At 42.0% G+C, this 18,891-nt stretch overlaps 1 protein-coding gene across 1 annotated transcript in view; it reads right to left on the bottom strand.

Annotated features, from left to right (window-relative positions):
• Positions 1–228: 228 nt before the first annotated feature.
• Positions 229–18,891, bottom strand: part of ONECUT1 (one cut homeobox 1) — a 57,817-nt gene continuing 39,154 nt past the window's right edge. The window contains exon 4 of the mRNA XM_089488235.1: positions 229–522. Coding sequence (XP_089344361.1) covers positions 229–522 — 294 coding nt within the window. The remainder of the gene's footprint in view (positions 523–18,891) is intronic.

The raw sequence follows: 18,891 nt of genomic DNA, 5'->3' as shown, positions 1-18,891 counted from the left end.
TCTGACAGCCGCTGGGGAGGGAGCAGGATATCCTCAGCTCCCTGAATTGGGATCTGCTGCTGGGGAGGGAGGACAGGTTCCTCCTCTCCCGAATCTGTGAACTGGTGCTGGGGAGAGTGGCTGGCTGCACCATCTCCCGCTGGGGAGTGATGTCGCCTGCATCCCCTCCGTGGTGCTCCTACTGCAGCTAGGGAGATAGACTGGGTGCGCCGTCTCCCAGGTCATCGGTCAGCCACTGGGGAGGAGGGACGACACTCTCAGCTCCCTCAACTGGGTCTGCCGCTGGGAAGTGAGGACAGATTCTTCCGCTCCCGGATCTGTGAGCTGCCGCTGGGGAGATGGGCCAGCTGCGCCATCTCCTGGGTACTCACTCATCCGCTGGGGAGTGATGCCGCTTGCATCCCCTCCCTGGCGCTCCTGCTTGGATGCCAGCTCTTCTGCTGGGCTGGTGCCAGTGGATACCGCAGTCCCATTTACTGCCACATACTCTGAAATAGGCTGTTTTTCGAGCTCAAACAGCCCCTGTGCAAGGCAATAATAAACATATACATTTTTATTAACACATAAAAGGGCTTCATGTCACTGGATAACATTAGCTGAGGGGTAGGGTGACTCTAGGTACCGTCACAGTCCCATAATGCAGGAACCCCAAATCTGTTTCTGCTCCACATTCTTTAGAGTCTCTGGCACTTAGTCCCCTCCAGGAGCCCATGGCACGGAGGCTTCCGTGACAGTCCTAAACATACATCAAAATAAAAATTGTTTACTGACCACAAAATCAAGGTGCTACTATGGCAGTCCCAGTCCCCTGACTTGAACCCCATTGAAAACCTTTGGGGTGAACTGAAGAGGAGAGTCCACCAGCATCAACCTCAAAATTTTGATTCTGTATGGAGGAATGGTCTCATATCATGTATTGTCATGTCTTCTTGAACCTTATCAGGCATTATACGAGAATACTCAGAGCTGTAAACTTGGAAAAGGGAGGTAGCACAAAATTTCGACACACATATATTTAACAATTTTTTTACATTGTTTTGGATAAACCCATGTTGTGTTTGCAATTGTTTGATATTCATGAGAGCAGAATATTTTTGTGTATTTTTTGAAGAAAATAATGAAAGACAAATTTTCCCAGCCTTCTTTGCTGATATTTACCAAGGGTGCCAATATTAGTGGAGGGCACTGTATATGTACAGAACACTTTATTTTAATTTAAATCAACAAAGGATTCACAATACTGGACTTATTAGAGATAAATACTGGAAGTGTGTGGCAAGATAGTTAGTCAACCGCTTATATTTTGCCATAAACAAAATATTGTGGTATGTCTTAAGGTAATTATCATTTTTGTGAACTGGTTCACAGGAAGGGTGAAGCCCTTTGCAAATGCAATTAGACTGGAATGATGTATGATGCAGAGAAACAGAATGAGTTGATATATTATATCCTTGAATAACCTGTAATTAATTTAACACTCAAAACTTCCTCAAAGGAAAATAAGCAGTGTTGTGCTATTATGTTTCTGTGTAGAGTAACCTCACTTAGCATAGCAACCCAAAACAATTTCTGAATTATTTCTATACAATAGCCAATACCATTTTGGCTTTAAACTAGGCACACCTTTTAATGGTTGTTGATGCAAATCAGTGGCGTTACCAGGGGCTGGCTGGACAGGGGGGAAATTGCCCCTCAGGCTGCCCGAAAATCTAAACGAAACGGCCGTGCGGCTGCGCACTTAAGTGGCCAATGCGCTCCTTAATGCGGGCAAAAGCTTGCAGCAACAGCCATCACAAGGGTCGCAACTACACCGGGCCTGCCACTCTAGGGGGCCCGGTCGACCCCTGCAGAAGTTCCGCAGGGGCCCTGCTGCTTATCTGTGCGTTGCTCGCACACACTGTGTGAGCAATGCCCCTTGTTCCGCCCAGGGGAAGCAGGAACCCAGCAGAATCACGTGAATTTACATCACATCACATGACCCTGCTCTGTTATTGCTTCCCCCAGGGCAGGACAAGAGAAGTTTTTGCACAGGGTGCGAGCAATGGAGAGGGAAGCAGCGGCCCTTGCGGAAGTCTGCGAGCGGCACTGAGAGCTGTGCAGTTCAGGTAAGGGGGTGGAGGAGCGTGTATGAACGCTCACCATTGGGACTTTCTCAATTATTCCAATTTGATTCCAACAAGAGCAGCAGGAAGAATACAAAGTATCAGGCGGAATAAAAATCAGATGTATCCATAATAAAGGAACATGTATGAATAATAAATCAGTGAATGAGTGAATGAATGTTTGTGAATCAGTAAAAGAATAAATGTGTGTGATAGCCTGGACGTGTAAGTGGGGGGAAAGCATGGCACAAGGAGGCTGTTTAAAGCTGGGATGCCACAGGCAGACTGTTTGGGGGCAAAGGTGGAAAGTCTTATGCTTCCAATCTGGGTGCTGGGCAGATACTGTGGATGCAATCAGCGTCTCAGGGCTGACATGATACTAAAGGGGTGTGCATTTTTCACAAGGGGGTGCTGGATTGGGGCATCACATAAATCAATACTAACGGGGGACTGGTATAAATATACAATGTGGGGCTAGCTGGGGGCAAAACTCAAGGGTGTGGGGGCATTAGGGTGACCACATGGGCCATGTTTTCCAGGACACATATACCTTTTACATATTGCTGGCCAGATAAAATGCTGTCCTGCAGTATGGGGGATGTACAGTATAGACTCATGGAAGGAACCAACTAGTCAAATATACACTCACTGGCCACTTTATTAGGTATACCTGTTCAATTGCTTGTTAACACAAATAGCGAATCAGCCAATCACATGGCAGCAACTCAATGTATTTAGGCATATAGATGTGGTCAAGACAACTTGTTGAAGTTCGAACTGAGCATCAGAATGGGGAAGCAAAGGGATTTAAGTGACTTTGAGCATGGCATGATTGTTGGTGCCAGACAGGCTGGACCGAGTATTTCAGAAACTGAAACCACAACCATCTCTAGAGTTTACAGAGAATGGTCTGAAAAAGAGAAACTATCAAGCGATCAGCAGTTGTGTGGACAAAAATGCCTTGTTGATGTCAGAGGTTAGAGGAGAATGTTTTTTAAATGAAAGAAAGGCAAAAGTAACTCTAATAACCACCCGTTAAAACCAAAGTATGCAGAATACCATCTCTGAACTGTCGAACCTTGAAGCACAATTCGCACAGGAGCACCAACATTGGACAATGACGACTGGAAGTACGTTGCCTGGTCTAATGAGTCTGGATTCCAGCTGCATCATTCAGATGGCAGGGTCAGGCTTTGGCGTAAACAACATGAAAGCATGGATCCATCCTGCCTTGTATCAATGGTTCAGGCTGCTGGTGGTGTAATGGTGTGGGGGACATTTTACCTGACAGCCTACCTGAGTTTTATTGCTGACCATGTCCATCCCTTCATGACCACAGTGTACCCATCTTCTGATGGCTACTTCCAGCAGGATAATGCACAATGTCACAAAGCTCACATCATCTCAAACTGGTTTCTTGAACATGACAATGAGTTCACTGTACTCCAATGGCCTCCACAGTCATCAGATCTCAATCCAATAGAGCACCTTTGGGATTATTATTATGATTAATTCGAGAGGGGTATCGATTTATTGTATTTTTTTTTCTATTAGTTGAGGTTGCACACCCACACAAACATATCTGGGGGGAAGAGTGGCATATAGGGCATGGGCAGATGTGCATAACTGGATTTTACCCTACACTGAGTCTCGGCTAATGACTGGAGAATACAAGTAAGTGGAGGTAGTCGGTCGGACTAGCCAGATCTGTGACATTGGTGGCAGCGGTGGGATTGCTTCTTAGTCTGAGGGACACTTCCTTTCTACCGCGATTGAGCGACAGGACGGCAGACTTCGGTCGCCTTGACGAGGACATGGATGTGGTATCAGAATTCTAGGGGCTACTGCGGTTCATCCTCTCCTGCTACACCACTGCTCTGCCTACAGAACAATACCAGAATCTGAGGCAAGTTGTTCGATGGTCACTATGGCAGAGGGCCCTCCAGGAGGCTGTTATATGCCGGGGTCAGTGTCCAAGCTCCGAACAAAAGATTAGAGACCAGCGGGAACTACGGATGTCATTCCTGGGACAGCAACCCCAGGAGCTGGTCCAACAGGAGGTGGAGCTGGAAAATGGGTATCAAGCTCTGCAGTGGCATGCAGAGCAAGCATATTGGGGAACTGCGAAAGAATGTTCTCCAGGGGGCTATGACTTTGGTGGCCCCGGATTATTATGGCATATTCTTCAGGAGGATCCGGACTTCGGCAGTACAGCGGAGTGGCGGATTGAGGACATCCGTGATTCCAGGGAGTTTGACCTCCCAGATACACTAGGACTTAAAGGTGATCTAGACTTTTTAGTTGCACGGGAATGGGAACTGGAGAAGGCATATAAAAAACTGTTCGACCGTGTTCAACAGATTTTATTGATTATTCATCTGAGGATGTTGACCCGGGAGGGGTGAATGAGACTGGTGTCTCCGCCTCTGAGGCACAGGGATACTGGGTAGGGAGCCCAGATCCGATACTTGAGCTGTGCGACTGTGCTCCACAACCGGATCCAGAGACTGGGGATTTATTAGATTTTTTGTCTGAGGATGTTAACCCAAGAGGGGTGGATAACACTGCGGTCAGTCTGCCCAGATCCCTTAGCCCCAGCTGAAGAGCTGGCAACAGGGCAGAGCGCTGCTGGCTTCTGCCCCACACCTGCAATGGCTACAGGGATCCAGGGAGATGCGGCAGTCGGCCCATCTCCCTAGCGGCAGCTCACATGTCCGGGAGCGGAGGAACTGGTCTTTCCTCCCCAGCGGCAGTGGGAGGAACCTAGAGATGTGACAGCCGGCCCATCTCCCCAGCGGCAGCTCACCAGTCCGGGAGCAGAGGAACCGGTCCTCTCTCCCCAGTGGCAGGGCGACCCAGAAGATTCCCTAACCCCAGCTGAAGCGCTGGCAACAGGGCAGAGCATCGCTGGCCTCTGCCCAGCACTTACCAAAGTTGCAGGAATTCAGGGAGATACAGCAGTCGACCCGCCTCCCCAGCAGAAGCAGGGAGGTGGAACAGCTGGTCCATCTCCCCAGCGGTAGAACCTAATTTCAGGACCAGAGGAACCTGACCTCCCTCCCCAATATCTTGTTTTATGTAAATGTGTGTTTTGCTGGATATCCAGCCCTGTGTGTCTAAAATAAATCAGTCTTCGTTTGGTTTTACCCTACAGTGAGTCTCGGCTAGTGACTGGGGAACCAGGGAAAGTGTGTTGTCCCAAGGGACTACAAGTAAGCGGAGGTAGTCGGTCGGACTAGCCAGATTCGTGACAATAGTCAATGCCAGAAAGAAATGTGTATTACTACAAACCATACTGTTACATTTGTTTTTGGGTTTTTTTAAAACATTGAAGCAATGAAATGTTGAATAGAACACAAATATATTAACAGCAGAAGACTTAAAAACAATTTACATTTTTCGTTTTGTTTTTGGTCCATCCATTTTGGAACAACAAACCTTGTTTCCTGCCCTTTCAGTTCGGACGAAAGTCGGATGGCTTTTTCCATTCGCCAACTAAATTTGTTATCACTCACGTAACTCATGCTCTCTTACACTCCCTCATGCTCTCTCACACTCTCATTCACTCTCATTCACATTTTCTCACACTTTTGTTCATCTGTCCTTTTAATCCACTTGTATGCAATGTTCAATGATGAATTCTGTTAGGGTCCCTGCATTATTTGCCTTTGTGTCTTATAGCGAACGCTTTTCAAAAGCTCACAAAAAAAACCCAATTGGTGGCCTCAGCTTAATGTAGGTTAGAGTGGTATGAGGGCCCCAAACACTTAGAGGAGCCCACCATCTTAGATGGCTTTTAGACTTTGGGCAATAAGATGCCATTTTAAGCCTGCACTAATGACCTCTGGCTTCTGAAAAAGGGACATGGTACACTCTGTGGCTTGGTAGTACTTTTTGAGATTCCAAAGACCAGCAGGCGATTTGTTCATTTAACTATAGTATGACTAATACTCTGATTATCCTAGATTAGAGGCAAACAAAAAAAAATTACATTTATGGCTGATGTCCATAAAATAATTAGTAAATATTGCTATGGGTTTGTTCTGTTTATTATCTACTGAAAAATGTATTTGTATTCAATGAAGAAATAATAATGTAGTTTTTTTTAAATTTGCAAACTATTCAGATCAACTATCCTAGAAAAACCATACGTGTGGGAAAGTAGATAGCTGTAAACATAAAATTAGATTAATAGTATCAAGTAATGAAATCAGATTCTTTAAGTGCTTGATCATCAATTAAATGTAATTAATCTCGTTATCAGTGCATAATTGTTATAAGATTAAGCTGCTGTTTGTTTGTAACACAAACATGGTTTTGTAGCAGGGGGACTGCAGCCACCCTAGACCTGCCTTGGCCTGGATAGGTCTCTGTTTCTCCTACCATACCTTCTTACTTTTTAGTCAGTCTGTACATGTGTCTAGTACTATTATTTGTTTTAATAACGTTTATGCTGGGACATATCTGTGGTGCTGGTCCACGCCAATACTCCTGACATTCACTCTCACACACACACTACCAGTGTTAGTATATGTCTTAGCATCAGTGTGTGTCAGCATATGGTGCTAGACGATCAAAGCTGAGTCCAGATTTAGTGGTGCGAAGCAAAGGAGGGAGAGTGATAATGTGTGTATGTATACAGTATGTATGGTGTTAGACCAAGCTTGCATGTTAGTATGTGCGTGGGGGGGAGGGGGTGCAGAAGAAATACTGTACTCAAGCACCATTAAAGAGGAAAACAAGTTACTGTTAAAAAGAGACTACTATATTGATAGTCTTATCACTGTCTTACCTATAGTCTATGTTCCTAGATGTGTCTACCCTGAGCTATATCATGTACTGTGACCTACATGGGCTGTATGTGCAATCCATGTGCATATACAACCTTTTGTCAATCAATTGGATACATGTACTAAGGGTGAAATACCATGGCAACATTAAAGTGTGTTACTGGATAAAGATGTACAAGACGAAATTGGAGCAAAACATATGACGGCTTAATGCAATTGAGGTGAGGTCTGCTTTGGACATAAGTTATGTTTGTTCCTTGTCTAAGTAAATATGCCAACTTATGTCAACAGACTTTGGGTTTTGTGATAAGATAACAAGGAACAACAGTGGCCTGTTTTCATGGAAAACTTTCACTAAATTTCTTACTCTTCTGGATGTTCTTTGTACATCTATATTTATGTCACTTTCCACATGTCCACGAGTTCATTTAAAGGGCTGACTACGAGCAGATAACATTCCAAGGCTATTTTATATGTTATGATTTTGAATTTCATGATACCTTGTTAACAGCAAAGTTTGTTCATATGGAATTAAAATTGTTAACTGCCAATATGCTTGGATCTTGCAGGGATAGGCTATTAGCAACGTTATGTTAGTTCAGCTAAGCATCGCTAGAAACAAAGATAATTTGACATCATAAGTACTTTAAATAAGCAGTTTAAAATTTTAGTTTTTCCCCTCTGCAACCATCATCCTTACTGCTGAGCACCAGTATATGACATCATATCCTGGCACTCTCCCCTCTGTGAACAATGTTCTGAAACTAGACTTCTTTATGATCACTTTTTTATGCTGGCTTTTTAAAAGCCATCCAGGCACTTTTTGACATACCCCAGAGGTCAAGAAGCAAAGCTCCTGCTAAGGTGAAAATGCTTAGTGTTATAAATTACTCCACAGACCTTTCACCTCTTCAATCCACAGTTGAGCTACATTCTCTGCAGGTGTGTGACCGATGCCCAGATGCCAGCTCCAATGCCCCACAACCTACAAATAAAACCTGAAAGAAGACGATAATGAATGTTATTTCCATTTGGTTACATTTTGTTTAGAGGCTGAGTAATCTCGATGTATATTTATCATCATTCACATGATATGCTCCCCATAGAGTAGGAGAGGTGAAATAGCCTGTAGACATGTGCAAACAGGTAAAAAAACGTTTTAGACAAATTTTTTATTTGGTTTTGGCCCATTCATTTTTGGGCAACAAATTATGTTTTCTGCCCATTCGGTTCAGCTGGAAAATCAGGGTCTTTTTCAATTCGAGAACAAAATTTGTTGCTCAGTACCCACATTCACTCTCATTCACTGGTAGTATAAACGATGAGGATATTGAGATGCAGGAAATCACAGGCAATATGAATAAGTTACTTTATTGACAAAAGTTCAGGAAAGTAGTCAGCAATGCAGGGGTTAATGAGGAGACACAAAGACCAAAAATACTTTCAGCAGTGATGAGGCTAAAAAGCAAGTCTAAAGACCACTATTACTTGCCACTGAAATAGTCTTGATAAGGAAGGTAAGGATCTGTCAGGCCCCATCTGGGTTGCGGAGCTGCATATGTGATGGAATCTCCAATTGTTATCACATAGTCCTAGGCTAGTTCCTGTATTCATGTTTGTCTGTCTCTTATGTACCTTGCCCTCCTTTCGCTGAATCATCTGAGGAGTTCGGTTCCTCTCTCCTCTCCCCATGTCCCAGTTCATTTGTCCTATCCTTGCTTAAAGGAGAATCGTCCGACGATTCTGGCTCCTCACTCCATCCCCTGTGGTCCTTGCCTTGTTCCCTGTCCTGTATTGTGCCCTGTATCCTGTATCATGTATGTCTTGTCTGGTTATGTTTCTTGCTTGGTCTCCCTGTCCCTTGCTCCTTGCTCTGTCCCCCTTGCTTGCTCTATCCCCCTTACTTGCTATGTTTCTCCTGTACTCTGCTCAGCTTCACTACTCCCAGCCTGCAGCATCCTGCCCATTTCTATGTTCTGTTATGTCTCATACCTGCTCCAGGGTGCCTGCAGGTTATTACTTTGTTTTGAACTGGACAACATCCGCTGCATCAGGCCCTGACCACTCCGCTTCTGTGGGATAACTCCTGAACACCATCTTTGGGAGCTCTGGGTCATGGTAGCTGTCTGACCACGGACCCAGGACCTTACAGGATCAGGAGCACGGAAACATCTGATTGCTGCAATTTCAACAAAATAACTGTCCTGTTTGTCCCTTTTATACAGTGCTTGATTATTAATCCGTCCCCTTGTGTGATGTCATCTTCGTGAGCCTTACCATGTCTCTGCTGCAAACCCTATAAAAGGGTGCAATAAGCACATGCACATGCCACAGTGCTGGTGATAATCCCAGTTTGTTTATTTTCGCCGTAATGTTCCAGGGAACCACAGAGGTGCCTACTGCAGACTGGGTAAGTGGGTACCTGGGGGATGAGCTCCGTGGATACCCCTGACATTCACGCTCACACACACACACACTCAATGTCACTCACACTCTCATTCTCGTTCACTCTCTCTTTCATGCTTTCTAAATATTTCCCTACCTTCTCTGCTGACCACTTCTGCTTCTGCCGACCACTTCTGCATCTTCTATCTTTCATTCTCTTCTATCTGAGGACGGGGGAGAGGACGTCACCAAAAGTGCCACCATTTTGGCAGAAGTTCCCACCGGGAATTGAGGCCAAAGATAGAAGATGGAAGATAGAAGAAAGAAGAGAAGGGAGAAGATAAAAGATGAAGAAGAAGATGTGGGAGCGGAAGTGGTTGACAGAAGTGCAAGTGGTTGGCAGAGAAGGTCAGAGAGAGAGTCAATGGGAATGAGAGACAGTGAAAGAGTGTGAGTGAATGTGGGCGCACAAATTTCGGATGAAAATTCAGAGCTTTTTGCTTTGCTTGTGTCCGTGGGGAGTCGTTTTCATGTACATTTGCAATTCTTACGAATTTGAATGCACAAATCTAATAGCCAGCCCTTATATGACCATAGACTGGAGATCTTAGCCCCTTTTCAAGCAAGGCCTGTTCATCGAAGCAGCAAGAAAGCAATATTCCCTTTCAGAACAATAGCATGACCTCCAGGATGAGGGGGAGGAGTTGGATTCGGGGGGCTTTATAACGTTATAACAATAGGAATACACTTTATTGCAAAGCCTCGTGCTGTTGTATTTTATTATAATGTAAAAAATGTGTTTTTTTAAAGAGAAATTGCTCCACAAATTATATATTTTATTCAATTTTTCCTTTTTGTACTCTGTACCTTAGCACTTAAGTAAGTTCATGATTTCTGCCTGTAAATGATCGGTGGGTGTCCTCCAGTGGCCATAATAGATATTGCACTGTTAGGATTAAACACTAACATTCTATGAACAGTTTTGGAGCGAATCAATTTTTTAAATCTCTTAACACAAAAAATCTCTCTAGAGAATATAACTTTGTAAGCAATACTGGAAAACCATATTTCTAGTTTAAAACATTAAAGGTGTAAATTACATGGAGCAGCATATACTGGTATTATTGTTCGTTATTAGTATTATGTCCTTCCACTAAATGCCCTCCTATAATGGCAGATACTGTAATCCTAAAGATCAGGAATGTAATTACTTTGCTATAAGGCTGATGGTAACATAAGAGAACTGCCTTTCTATTCTTGCATAGACCACAAGTCACTTTCTGCTTCTGTTTTGAATTGTAGTCTGGTTTGAAATCTGCACTAATGTGCATGCCAGCACGTATTCGTATAACCTCACAGTTTTTTCAAACCATTATGTAAAATAACTAGTACTTTATTGAGATAATTCCTTGGAATGTTAATGGAGAGAAGCAAGTGGACAAGTATCTGCATTGCTTGGCAACACAGTCATGTTCAGAGCAACCTTTAAAAATAATGGGGTCCTGGGCAAGCCAAACCTACTTCCCCAATATGCAGTCATACCTACCCCTGATAATGCAGTGCTATGGAGGTCTGTACAGCTGACGGGACAGATCTCTCCACTAGTGATTCTTTGTGTTCTTAACTCCGTACAAGGCCATCTTTAATTATAGTGGGTAATAGGTCTCCCCAGCCCAGTCACATCCACTGGTATTGCAATGTGATCGAGGTCTGTTCTTGTAGAGGATTGTTCAGTCACCAGAACATACCTTCATGTCACTTAACACACCCAACTCTGTGAAGTTTAGACTGTTGATGGTCCAAAGGAAGTCTTCAGTGGGCCACTAAGGTGGCAGCTGCCCCTTTTGCACGTGTTGAATGCCATGTTCCTGTGTGTTTGCAAAAATGTTTCCATGGTCACAATTTAACAAATCTTTCTTCTGTACGTTTTATTTATTAATATTACTATTACACCTGAAAAAGCAAAAACATGACATTCCTACCAGAAGGATTGAAAACCATGGAACCGACATTCGCATACTGCAGTTCAAGGGCTGTAGTTATATGGTAGCCTACTAAGTAATGTTAAATGTATGTAGTTTCATAATACTGCATGCACTAAAAAGTGCTGTTTTTCCTCTCCAGTTTCCACCTGAGGGCGCATAGCACTCTCAACAATTGTGAATTTTACATTAACGCATGAGTTTATGGTTGGACATTGCAACTTTCTGGCTTTACTGTGCAATGCAAAGGTCCAAACCCTGCAAATTTCCTGGGTCCAAGAATGAAATGCTGCCCCCCAACCACGCCCACGAAAACCACATCCATATTGCCTGATTAATAAATTCACTCTCTCATGCTTTTACTCGTGCTCTCTCTCTGTCTTCCTACCTTTTACACCAACTGCTTTTGTGTCCCTGTTTCCTTTCCCGCAGCTCTGGCATACACATTTTTACACACATTCTCACATTTGGACAGACTTACACGCTCATACCAACACACATATACCTACTAACTCACACACTTATACCCTACACATTCATGTTAACACATTCATGTTCACACACACTTATACATACACATCCATGGTCACACGCAGGCGCTTAACTATCCATGCTCGCACACAAACACTTATACATCCATGCTCACACAGAAACACACATGCATGCTCGTCCACACAAACATACACAGCCATGTTCTCTCTCACACACAGACACAGTCATACTTTCACACAAACACACAGCCATGCTCTCACACCCACATCCATGCTCACATACAAACACACATCCATGCTCACATACAAACACACAGCCATGCTCTCAAACACACATCCATGTTCACATACAGACAGCCATGCTCTCACGCAAACACACATCCATACTCACATACAAAGACTTACACATTCATGCTTACACACACTTATTCAGACACATCCATGCTCACACATCAACATTTATACATACAAGCTCTGACACAATTCATAGACCCTCCCACAGTCCCTCCCTTACCCTCTCCCTCCTTCCCTGACTTACTCACCTTAGCTGCAACTCAATTCAGCCACGTAGGGGTAGAGCTCCTGGGCCACCCTCTCCCTCGATCCTGTGGCTCTTTTTTGTGGAAATGCATGAGAGGGTTTGTTGAGAAGGAAAGGTGCAGAAATGCTTCGCCTTTTTTCTCCTATCGGGATCCATGGTAGGGCCGGCCCCACCTCTCCTAATTCTCTTATAACTCCTCCCCTTACTTTTATCCCCTTTTCTCATTATCTCTCCGCTTTTTCGATATCTCATCCCTCCTTCTGTTTCATTTAATCTCTCTTTCTCTTCATCTCTCTTATCTCCCAATCTCTCCTTTCTTTCTATCTCTCATTATCTTTCTCTTTCTCTTATCTCTCCCTTTCCTCCATATCTCTCCCCTTTCTCCCTATCCCCCATTAATCGTTTTTAATCCAATTTTTCAATATTGTTCCCCCTTTTTCCCATCCCCCTCTCATTATCACTCATTTTCTCCTCTTCTTTCTATATCTTCTCTCCTCATCATCATCGCTCCATTTTTCTATCTATTCTTTTCCCATCCTTTCTCCTTTCTGAGGTCATTCTTCTTGCAAGCCTCCACCATGGTGTGCCCACACTCACTGCAGAGCAGTGTCCAGTATTGCACAGGATATTCAAGGTGAGGTCTTACCATTGACTTTTAAGGAGGCAAGATGATATCCTCTTCCTGTGAATCAATATCTTTTTTACATGCCAATTTATTTGCAGCTGCTGACTGCCATTGTACACTGTTGCTAAGTCTGTTGTCTACAATCATTCCCAAATCCTCCTTTTAGCCAAGGAGATACCATTTAAAGTATGACATATCCCAGCGCTCAGCAGTGAGGTCGGGCGCACGACTGGTTAGAGGGAGATCAATAATCTCCCAAACAGACCCTGTTCCTTAAACAGCAGGCAGACCAGCCTGCAGCAGAGGAAGCACCCCCAAACTATCTGCACCCTAGGCCAGTGTATACCTTGTCCATAGGTAGTGACAGCTCTGCCTGGAACTCTTTGTAATGTAGGGGAAGTGGCTTTGCAAGTGGATGGGGCTAGGCATTTGTGGGGTTGGAGTTAGCCATGCATGGGGTTGGGGTAGGCATGTATGGGGTGGGGCTAGCCCCAGATAGCCTTCAGTGGGTAGGGAGTAGGAGGGGTAGTTGGCAGGAAGTAGCCATGGCCAAAGACCACTCTCCTGCCAGGGGAAAGAGGAAAGTGACCAGGGAGTTCCAAGGTATGACCTTGGGAAGTGATGAACAAATGTTACTAAGCTAATATACAATGGCTGGGCTTCCAGACCAAATGGATATTCATGATAATAAACAGGATAAAAGCCATTAACCCTTCATAGGGAAATCGAACTGAGAGAGGAATGTATATATCTTCCAGTTTGTCATTATAGCAGTTTTTAAAGAAAAGCATTTTGTAAGCATGTAAAGAGCTACGGGGCGAGGCTTAGCAAGTTAAAACCTATGCAATGCTTCTCAGAAACATTTTTGAACTCCGTTATAAATATTACCTGAACCTCTTTCCAGAAATTGTTCACTATTCTGCCTGCACTCTATCACCATCATTGCCTTTATAAGCTTTTCTCCAGTGTACAAGAATAAGCAATAGGCATAGTGGTTATTCCTCTTAAAGCAGCACTGTCACCATTTTATGGTCTGGTCAGTACATTTATAATATGCATATGTTCACTCTCAGAATTTTTATATAGTTACATAGAAGGCCACTCAGCTAGATCTAACCCATGAGAAATGTAGCTTAACGTGTCCATTTGTAGTAAATGTTTCAAAATTCTGTGGTAAATTATATTAAAAAAATCCATATTTTTTTACTATTAAATGAAAACAAGGCCCCTTGTTCCTCTGAATTGTAATGTGTACACCTCTAGCAAGATTCAATTGTCCTGTAATTACTTTAGTGTTGTTGGCTAGATGTTCTAGCCTTTCTTTGTACCTTATAGGAGGTTACACATTCACATTTGCTTGAACCCAATCACGGTGTTGTCTTTTCTTTTAACAAATGCTTCCCTGGATGCTCTTTCCGTGTCATAACCAACATTTCATCTGAAGCCAGAGCCTCTTTTGTATTCATGTCATGACCTAGAGCCAAGGCTTGTTTCCATTCTGCATCTGAGGTATTCTTTCCCTTCCTGATATATTTGATGCTTTTTAATGAATATTTTCAATGTTTGTAACTCAATCATTTATTGTTTTAGAAATCCCATATTACCTATATTTAATATAACTTTTTATTTAATAAAACTTTAGCTCTCAATGCGGGAAACCTAGGGTGTCCCAGTAAACAGTCACATAAATAAATTATAATAGCTTACCAATCACCCATGGCCATGATTGTGACAAAAGGATTTTGTTCCGAGCCATTAGGCCTAGAAACAAGTAGGAGCCAAGGTTGTTGTCTCGCTCCCCGCTATACATCATTGGGTTAAGAACCATCCTGTTGGAAAACATTAACCATCGTATAAAGAGTTGCGGACAGGTTGGGAAGAAATTGAATTATCTCTGTTGATAATAAATTGCACTTTTTCTCAAGTTCAATGGAGGAAATCCCACAAATCGTAGTCACTGCCAAAACATTGGACTTTTCTGCGATTAAGAGTTTCATTTTCATTCTGAAATTTTAAAGCAATGTTCCACACTAATGATGGAAGAAAAGAAAATACAAAGTTCTGAAAAAAATGGAAAATATGTATTATTAGATGGTACAGTTTCTAAGAGTTAGACAATCTGGAAGATGATGATTTCGACGTCACTAAGATAGGTGGATGTAGTAGGTAGATGTTTGCTTACCTCCCATGAGTAAGGTTCACACCAATTCCTGGGAATTTATGTTTCAGAACTTAAATTAAAAGTTTTTGCATTTTTACGGAAAGGCTTCTACTGGTGATTTTCTCCCGTTTTCGGAATTGTTTTTTCTTTTATTATTAATTTGTTTTTTTTTTGATTGTTCAATGGTTTCTCAAGGACACAATGAACACACACAGTCAATCACAGGTAACAAACCCAGAAACAACCATTTTTGTTGATGTTAAATTTATATTTACTATAGGGAGATGTTATACTGGTAAAGTGTCACTTCTATTTTTCTCAAAAATGTAAATTACGTGGATGAGATAAGCAATGACTTATCTGCGCTCTTTTACAGTTTAGTATAGGGGATGCTCTCAGCAAAATCATTTTCCATACTAATTTTGATGATGATGTAAAGCGAATAAATATGATGCAGCTAAACTCCACTGCCTTCGCCCCTCTCACCAGTGACACTGCTGCAATAAGATCAACATATATATTGCAAAGTAAGAAGGCAGGTCTTCACATATACCAGACCTGGCTGCATTGATGTCCACCATGATAGAAGACCCGGATATTGTGTATATACAGTACAATGTAGCTGGAAAATACAAATAAATTAACTTAAGGATTTTTGTTTATTTCTGACCTTTGTCATTTGCATTGGACCAGTGGGGAAGCTATTGTGGAGCAAACGGTATCATATCATCCATTTTTAGGACACATATACATTTTACATGTTCCTGACCTGAACATGTTTAGTGCTGCCTTGGAATATGTGAGATGCATAATCCCTTGCAAAGGGTAATTTGTTATTCAATTATAATATATGGACCCACTCTGTCTTTATCTTCATTTTGTAGGTAAATCCCGAGTTCTGTGTAACAAAAAAAAAACCAACAAACATCCTTCCAAAATTAACTCATACTACAAAAAAAAAACCTTGTAAGCTTAGTGGATCAAATAACAAACAGGTACAAGAGGAGAAGTTGGCTCTACTCTAGCGAACGTACAATCCTTTTTTTCTTTTGTTCTCCACATAAAATGTATATCTGTGTCCCTTATGCATTTGGATGCATACGTCTAGGTACTATTTAGAATTATTTTATTATTCTGTATGAGTCCTTTCTAATTTGGGTCTCACATGGGCAACATGTTTGTTAACTAATATGGCCATAACCATTTTTATTATGGTGTAAATCAATAATATTTACTGCTGTAGGGCTGAATAGTTAACACTGTATAATGGCTGCCTAAAGTGTTAATGATCATTTTCCATTTGTCACTTTGTTTGTAATTTTCATATAGTCTAAAAGTATTATTTATTGATTTATATAGTACCATCATATTTACAATGAGTTAAGGTGAAATAACGAGGAGTTAGGAAATCAGTCCAGTGACGGAGTGTGATCAAGGTAAAACCCCAAGAAGCCAAGTAAAATGCCTAACAACTATGTGTAGGTGAAGGTGTGAATCTGGGCTTTATACTGAAGTTTTGCACCAAACACAGAAATCTGTATCTCCTTATGCTTGCCTAACAGAAGTCGCCTGAATTACTTACACAGTTACTTGCATAATGATATGGTGTGTTGTCTTTTGTTGGGTCTAGATGAAATAATAAGCTTCTGATGCCATCCTGTTTTTGAAAGGAAACCATAAGATTCCTCCACCTTCCAGATCCTCAGGCCACTTACTTCTGTAGGTGACATCTGTAACAAACAAACCATCCTCTCCCAAGCCTTGTCTTCTGTCTCATTCTACCCCAACCTCCTAATAGATTGTAAGATTGCAAATGCAAGATCCTCTTCTACATCTTATCATCTTATCAGTATATAATGAAATGTGTAAATGTCATTGTCAATTTTGTATATGGTCTGTTTAAATGTTATTCATTTTGCATTCTGCATTGTAATAGTGCTACAGAATCTGCTGCCCTTTAATAAATATGAAATAATAATAATAACAATAATAATAATGAAGTATTATGACCATACCTGGGTTTCTCACTGTCTCCAAGTCCTTGTTGAGTTCAACAATAATTTAATATTGCTAGTTATCTCAAATGGAAGATAAACTTAAGGCTAGTTAAAAAATGACAAAAAAAGTATAGAAAAACACAATTAAGGGATTTAAAAGATTAAAGTGTCATGTGAACAAGACTTTGAAAAAAACCAGTTTCAGGCAAAGGTGAGTAAAAGACTAGCTATGTGAAGATCATTGCCCCAATGTAAAAAAATTAAATAGCAAATAAATTAAATTAATTAACGGGGCAGTAATGCTTAGATTACACTGTCAAGTTTGTTTTAGATGGCAGATCTGCTTTAACCCCTACAATTATCTAAAATCATCTAAAATCAAAATCAAGTAAATTTAAATTTGTGTATTGATTATGTATAAAAATATATACCCCAACCAAATGCTTCTTCTTTGGAAATTCGCAGGGTCCTTCACTCCCACTCATTCACACTAAATGTCTCCCTACCTTCTCTGCTGACTACTTCTGCTTCTGTGTCTCACAGCTCCGCTTCCTTGTCTCGCATCTTCTTGTTCTAATCTCTCTTTTCTCTCTTTGCTTGCAGACATGACCTCCCGGCGAACTTCCACCAACATGGCAGAGCTTCCATTCAGGAAACAGAATTCATTGTCCGAAAACGAATGGGTCAAAATTCAGGAACAGTATTTCAGGAACTACAACCCACTGCCTAACATGCCACCAATATTAATGATTTATTGTTATTTATGTTGTCCAAAACTGTAAGACAGTTCAGGGCCGGCCCAAGGCAAAATGCCGCCTGGGGCGAATTTTAAAATGCTCTCCCTCCCTCCTTCCTCTCCCTTCCTCCCTATTATCTACCCTTACCCCCCCCTTTGTACTTACCTTTCAGCAGTCCTGCGGCGAGTCTCCCTGTTCGGTCTCGGTGCCGGCTTGTAATGCTGAGCGCCGGAAATGAGGTAATCTTCCGGCACTCAGCATTACAAGCCGGCACCGAGACCGAACAGGGAGACTCGCCATTTAAAAAAAAAAAAAAGGGCTTGGGGCGGCAAAGTGCCGCCCCTTCAAAAGTGCCACCTGGAGCAGTTGCCCCACTCGGCTCCATTGTCGGGCCGGCCCTGAGACAGTTGCACGTTTACACTAGCAGCAAAACCCTACTCAGGAACAGTATTTCAAGAACTAAAGCATGCTGTGCACATTGTACAGCCCCATACCCTGCCTAATTTTGCACCAATAATTTCTGATTAATCATTTCTTTTGTCCACTATTAAGAGGTTTTGCTGGTTGTGTAAAAGTCCAACTTAAACCCAATCAGGAACTAGGACAGACTGCACGCATTGCACAGTGAATTTCACTGCCTATTTTGTCACTAATGATGTATTGTTTTGTGTTGTCCAAAAATAAAATATTTGCTGATAGTGTGTATTACTAAGGCACAACTTAATGGGAAAATGTTAAAAGATTTGGCTAGATTAATTTTACACTGAGAAATAGTAAAAATAAAATAATTCATAAAAAAGTAACAAAAAACTTCTGTTGCAGTCCAAGTAAATGAATAAAATGAGGTATAGTTGTTCAGCTTCTTCAATTCACCCCACCCCAGTAAAGTCTTCTGCACTACACTACTTGAGATTTGCAGTGTGGTAAATAGATGAACTTTAATGTCACCTGAATGTAACACTATCACTGACAGTGTCACAATCCTAACTCCCATCAGTCTGTGCCTGCTAAGTTAAAATGGCATCAGCACATTTATATGTCTAAGCTTGTCCCTTCTCCTTGTAAATGCTGGTTGGCCAG

The sequence above is a fragment of the Sceloporus occidentalis genome, unplaced genomic scaffold (assembly GCF_023333645.1).
Source record: "Sceloporus occidentalis isolate IW3139 unplaced genomic scaffold, rSceOcc1.0.p SCAF_37, whole genome shotgun sequence".
NCBI classification, from domain to species: domain Eukaryota; kingdom Metazoa; phylum Chordata; class Lepidosauria; order Squamata; family Phrynosomatidae; genus Sceloporus; species Sceloporus occidentalis.
This window is presented reverse-complemented; position numbering and strand designations above follow the sequence as displayed.